This window comes from Branchiostoma floridae, chromosome 2, assembly GCF_000003815.2.
Source record: "Branchiostoma floridae strain S238N-H82 chromosome 2, Bfl_VNyyK, whole genome shotgun sequence".
Taxonomy (NCBI): Eukaryota; Metazoa; Chordata; class Leptocardii; order Amphioxiformes; family Branchiostomatidae; genus Branchiostoma; species Branchiostoma floridae.
The window spans coordinates 1690951-1697674 of NC_049980.1; the positions used below are offsets into that span (position 1 = coordinate 1690951).

General features: G+C 41.1%; 1 protein-coding gene across 1 annotated transcript in view; it reads right to left on the reverse strand.

Moving 5' to 3' along the window:
• The window catches only part of LOC118410594, a 10455-nt gene extending 4377 nt beyond the window's left edge, over nucleotides 1-6078 (reverse strand). Inside the window, exons 1-4 of the mRNA XM_035812367.1 lie at nucleotides 5510-6078; nucleotides 3471-3684; nucleotides 2495-2612; nucleotides 1047-1230 (exon numbers count right to left, since the gene is read on the reverse strand). Of these exons, the coding sequence (XP_035668260.1) occupies nucleotides 1047-1230; nucleotides 2495-2612; nucleotides 3471-3684; nucleotides 5510-5746 (753 nt within the window). The 5' untranslated portion in view covers nucleotides 5747-6078. The remainder of the gene's footprint in view (nucleotides 1-1046; nucleotides 1231-2494; nucleotides 2613-3470; nucleotides 3685-5509) is intronic.
• Between the last annotated feature and the right edge of the window lie 646 nt (nucleotides 6079-6724).

A 6724-nucleotide genomic window follows, 5' to 3' on the forward strand; every position in this document is an offset into this window, starting at 1 on the left:
AGCATTAACCCCCCGAGTACCCTCAAATTAAATTACAGCCAGGCGTAACACATTATAATACGAACAACCATTGGACAAACTTCAACTTGGCAGCTGTAAAGAAATATTTGGTTGGGCTTGAAAATTACTTTTGCAATGTGTTTCTGGATACTTGTTTGACAACTTGTAACCTTAGTAATTTTAGTTCCCACTTGCTTTTGGTCAAAAATTGACTATGATCTTTGTCAATCATCCGATGATTGCAACCCATATTTATATAAGACTTAAAAAAAAGGGCCTTCATAAAATTGGCAGCTCTTCAGAAATCGAGGTCCGATCTTAAAAACAATGTTTGCAGCATGTGTATGAATAGTTGTTCATCATTTTCCTAATTCCTAGCAACCTAATTCTTCTATTTATATGACCCTAAATTTGACCTAGAACTTTAATAACTATTGATGAATTTAAATACATTCGAGGAGGGGATATAACCCTTAATGTGTACAAATAGGTAATATGTCAAAGAATGTCTAGACCTTACAATCAGTAGTGTAAACGATATGTTCAGCTCAACATGCTTATATTTTCATAAACCTGTTAAGTTGCTACTCCGTTTGAAGAATACCTTACGAAAGTCGCTTTTAAGATTAACGGTAGTTCACCTTTATCCACGGCGTAACCTATACATCAATTGTTTTTGAAATCAGGGTATTTCGGGATATCAAGTTAACCGACGGTAGTTTCAAATTGTAGTATTTTAAAAAAAATTTGCAGTTATTTTCAAAATATTGCACTGTCGACCTGATATCCCTAAATACCCTGTACTCAGAAGAACGGATATAGGTTACACCATCGATTATAACAACAGCTACCGCGAAAAAAAGAACGTGCATCATCGCGCAACTGAGTACAGGCGACATGCCAAACTACATACGAATGCGGAACGTTTACAAAGATACAGGTGCGAACACTCAACACATGGCCGATTACAATACTCTGTCGACGGAGGTTGCCCTCCAGTCACAAAGTAACTAGCGTTACATTTTATGTCCTTGGTTCAATCCTACCTTTAGGTATTCCAAGGGCCAAAAGATCTCGACCTTCTTGTAGGGGCTGGGTGCTGAACGGTCTCCCTGTTGTTGTACATACGGGGCAAGTTGTTGCATGATGGGAACGGAGTCCTGAAAGACGATGTCTAACGTATCTGTACCTGTGGTTCGGTCAGGTTCCGCTAGGTGAGCCACAGCACACCTGCATTGCACAACACAATGGGGAATGGCATGAACAAGCATGAAGCAAAAGATGCCGTAAAGGTGTTAAAAAAACTCTTCGTTACTTAACAATACACTTTTGATGATTTTGGCTTATTTGTTTCATTCCCAAGCAAAAAGCAATCGATGCTACGTACTATATTGTTGTGTCAAATCATTCTGTTGACATTATGTACTTTCCATGGATTTATTACCGGCTTTCCATGGATTTATTACCATGGTCAATATTGACCGAAGGAGGCCATATAATTACCGTTTGGCAGGTATTGCACCACAACCCATTCGACGAGAAGCTCTCACCAGAGCTCAGAAATTCCTACAAGAGCAGGACCCACGACATCCTCTATTATATCATCCCCAGGACACCAGAAGAAGACTCAAGTCCAGAGCTTCATGGTCGTACATAACCTGAACCAGGGAGTCTGTCAAATACAGGCTAGATCGTTGGGCAGCTTCTGACACTCTGGAACCAAATTAAGCTCTCCAGAGTCCTTGTGAGTCCCTACCTCATGGTGCATACCTACCCAGAAGGGAATGGGTTTCGGAATGGAAACAGAGCCAGGAGTAGAGTAGGTAGGACTAGCGACAACCTGCTGAAATGGGGACGGGTGAACTCAGCTGATTGTCGTTGCGGTTACCCTACCCAAACTATGGGACATATTACAGTTACACAGGATTACGTATTAAGCCCCAATAGTTCCAACCGGGACCTGCTAGAAGCTAATGAGAAGGCCAAGGCCTGGTTGCAGTACTGGCAAGGAAAGATATGATGATGATGGATTTATTATCTATCTTTGGATCCGTCGCTTAGATGTGCAACGTTATCTGCCAGTTCTTTCCTTTTGTCATTTATGTAATCATTGGTGCGTTTGTGTCTTTTTGATGTACAATAAACAATAGGAGATGTCAACTTGAAAGTTCATCTGTGTTGGTAGAAGTCATTATTGAACTAGTTCAACACAAAAATTGGACTCATTCAAACTTCCTGCGACCTATGATCCACTGCTTACTGAGTCACGTGTTCTATCTGCATAACGTGACGTCACGACAGCAGTGGATTGTTCATTCCTTGACGAAGACTGGTGCTGTTCAGTCGAAAATGTGGGTGAGTCCAATTTTTGTGTTGGATATTACAATTAAACTAGTTATAATCTATTAATAATAGGAGATGTCGTGTAGATGTCGAATATGATCTATTAATTAGATTTTGTCTACAGATTAGAGTGATCCGATCCCTCTCCTACCGTTTCGCTCCGTACTTGAGCTCACAGATGACAGAGGTTGTTGATAAGAGGGAGTACGGCAGAATTTCCTCTCCGAGCAACATGTTCAGGATGCTGCTCTTTCCTGCGGACGTCTCCCCTGTGGAAACAGGACGTTCGACAGTGAACTCAGGCAAATTTATGTAATCGTTATAGAGTCATGCCTTATATGGAAAGGCATACTGGACATAGACTATGGCATAGGCATGAACAACAACAATACCCCATTAGTACGTCAATGTAGGCTAAACATTCAGGTAATAGGATACGCCAAAAAGTAGTTACTCAAACAAGTGGATATGATTTTGGAAACGGTCAGACGTTTCAACTACTATCCAGTAGCTGTCGTCAGTGACACGATATCCGAAACCATATCCAGTTGCGTAACTACATTTTGGCGAATACCCAATTAGGCTATGTTGCCAAATTGTGCCATTGGAAAGCAACTTCGCGCGCATCAATTTTTGGCAGTTTCAGAAAAAAAAAAACTTTCAACCATACTGTATATCGTACAAAGCAGTTGATGAGCAATTACATGCCGTAGATTGCAAAAAAACAGAATATTGAAAAACGTATATCATAGAATGCCAATCAATGTCAATTTCAAGGTCAAAGAATGTAAGAAAAAATGGAGAATCTATCGTTCTGTATGCCAGTGCTGTGTGTAAGTCATTTGTTCAACGTTCCTGACCACTTAGAGTTCATAATGAAGGCTATTGATTTTAAACTTTTTTTTAGCACGCTCGCATCATTCAGTTTGGGATTCCCAGAGAGAGAATGTCAGCCATACATTGTATAGTCAAATGAACATGAAGGTACTTGTAGCTGAACCAGACCATAGCCTGTGTTTACACAATTTCTCGCTGGCTAGGGTTAATTACCAGGGCGGCGGCAATTGTACGGCCTGGCCAGCCGCTAGGGACGCGATTTTAGTCAGGCTAAACCAGGCCATACTCACCCGCCACTAGTATGGGGCAGTCGCTCCTGGTCAGTCTGTCCTGGTACCACTGGAGTTTGTCCTCCCACCCCTGGACACCAGCCGCCGTGTCCAACTGCTCTCTCTGCGGCTGGTCCAGGCCACGGAAGTACTCCCCGGCTTGGGAGAAAAGGTCCGAGAGCAGCTTCCGGATGTGACTGTCTCTTTCTACTTCATCCTGTATGGCACCCATCACCTGCAAACACCAGTTCGGAGATCTCATGCTACCGTGGCCGATAGCAACAATGTGCAACGCACCTATTTTCATGCTCTGATCATGCTTTTTTGCGCTATGCAATTCCTTTTTCCTGTGCAACACACTTCATTTTTGTTCTGAGCAACACACCTATATTTAGAGCTTTTTGTAAAATTTAGATATGAAATTCCAATCATTAAGCACTAAGGAAAATATGACACTTTCACATCAATGTATGTAAATGAAACACTTATTTACATAATTGGTATCTGATATTGTTGGACACGCATAAGAATACCTGGTTTTGATGAAAGTTATAATAAAGAGATAAAAGCCAGAATGTTTTTTTAGAAATACATGTAACACAAAGTTAATGTTTTAACAACGCTAAAAAACATTATTCCTCAATGTGACTTTTCCTTAACCCCTAAATCTGATCGACATTTCTGTAGGGCCAACAAATTGTAATCATGGCCCCTAGCGGATTTCTATGGTACTGGCGTTATTGATATCTGACGTTTTCTAGGCAAGGTTTAATACAATTTATCACGATTTTTAGACTATGGATATCTCTTATACTCGGCAAGAAGCGACAAATTTGGGCACTCTAGCAGCTTTCTTTAGAATTATAGGGATGTTTCCATTGCAGACTTTGAAACAGGATATGTCAAGAAGGGGTTTATGAATTTTCATGATTTCTTACTTGTAACTTTGAGAGAGAAAAACGTAACTATCTTGATTATAGTCTGTGTAACGCAAACTCCGCTATCCGGAGCTGGTAGGCAATGTAGGACGGGCCTAAGAAGCACGATTAAATCAGGCTATGTTGATTATGTAAATTAGAATTTTATGCACCTCCTTAACGTTGAAAATTTATAGTTCAATTGAGCTTTATGACAGGAACGTCATATTCAGAACATATGTAATTTAGCTCGAGAGGAATATCATGGATATGTGAAATGCAAACCGGGGCCTAACTTGCATAATCAAGGAGAAAGCTGAAATACATTGTAAATGATGGCATATTCATAATGGTAACACATAACAGTGTATATTATCAGACACAGATTACGTTATCTTTTATATAGATTATGTAAATCATTCGCATAATCAATGAAGAAATGCTACAATACCTTCCTGAAGAAGGATATTTGCAAGATGTGTAAATTTGGAAAAAAGATACAATGAATTCACATTAGTACGTTATACTGAGAAGAGAATTCTTTGCATATTATTTGCATTCTAATGAGAAAAAAAACGCTTGGCCAAGTAAGCCTGTTGCATGCAGTAACGTAACATACACGCACGTGACACGGCAAAGGGGACGATTTCCAAGTAACCGCCACATGGACAAGTTTCACTTTCCGTATACGATATCAATGGCGGGCAAAGTGTCATACCATACACTTTAATTACCGTCTCATTTTGTTAACAAAGGAAACTTTACTCTAACAGTCAAACCAAAGAATCTAATGATATGGGCAAGATTTGCGTGTATACAGACCGCTATCTCCTTTTAAGGGAAACTGTTACGGTAATGGACCGTAAGTGCTGGTTCTATTTTCACTTCCCCTTTCACCGTACATAGGGCTAGACCGTTTATGTGACAGGATGCTGATATCATTATGGTTGCAATGTAACTTCACCAGCAATGAACGGAGGTATTTTAAACGTATCCACGGTGTACACGCGTACGTGCAAAAATCTGACGATCACGACGACGGCAACCTTTAACAAATGCGTAACTAAGTAAAGCGGTTCGCTTAAAGCGCTTGGTAAACTTTGACCTAGAGAGGAAGTGTTACAGTAATTGTAGGTGGTTTACCTTAGACGGGCTTCTCTGCTGAGGCTCGCTTCCCCTTTCTGTCGTCTGTAAGTGATGGTGCAGCCGGTCTTGTGCCTCCTCTACGGAAGTCAAGCCCTCGGTGCTCAGTCCACAGCGTACCAGGAGGTCCAGTGAGGCCAGCAAGTCGTCCGCCGCGGAGGCCACGTCTTCAGCGGTGAGAGAAACCTCCTCAGGGTCTAACCCGGAAGTAAGTAAACTTGAACTCTCTCCTGCCATATTGTAGACAATCGCACAGCATTTAGGATGTAACCTGCCGCGCTAAAAATTCTTACGTGAGCGATACGTCTTGTACCAGGACTGGTTAAGACGATTTTGTGGCGTGACGCGCTATGGCATGACGTAAAAACTGATAGCACTCGTACTGGTTGCGCCCACCGAAACTGGGAGTTACTATTGAATCGCAATGACTCATGTCGCGCAAGCGCAAAGGTTGCTGGTCTAGATACCGTTACATATCACATTAGGATCTGGCGACAGGTGGCATTGACAGGGGACCAAATTCTCAACGTGGCGTTACTATAACTTTTGCAGCAGCTATCACGTACAATAGGACCACGATGGGTAACGTTAACAGAACACCATGAACTTCATGAACACGGTCTTTGCTTTCACTCTGAACTAAATTTATGAATGTGTTTGAAAGAAAAGAAACACCGATCGATATGGTAGACAGTAGGACGCCATGCAAATGACTGTAAATGTCTAGCTCGAGCTCAGGGATTCATAAGATACTAGTAACTACTTTCGCCAAGAAATGTATGTTTTCCGTGGTGTCTATCTGTATGTAAGGCCAATGTTGATTTGATAAATCTTGCGTGACGTCACGAACATGACACCATGTAACCGGATGAAAGCTAGCGCTGGATCCATGCCGCCTTTTGTGTGAATGATGATAATTCGCCGAATGCGACTATTGAATCAAAAAAACAATTGAGATGAGAGATGGCTAGGAAAAACTCGGCTAGAATTCAACATGGCTTACCAAATTGTATCTAACGGTTTGGATTTTTGCCTTGAATCACCGCCAGCAAGATAAGTCCTAGACAATGGCAACATGTTTCAATTCTTTATACAAAATATATTCAAAGCGGCTTCAAAGTGAGCAAATGAATACATTCCATAGATTGCAACGTATATCAAATTTCATAGAATGCCACGCCCAATAGTAAAAAAATAGATTGAATACTACAAAAT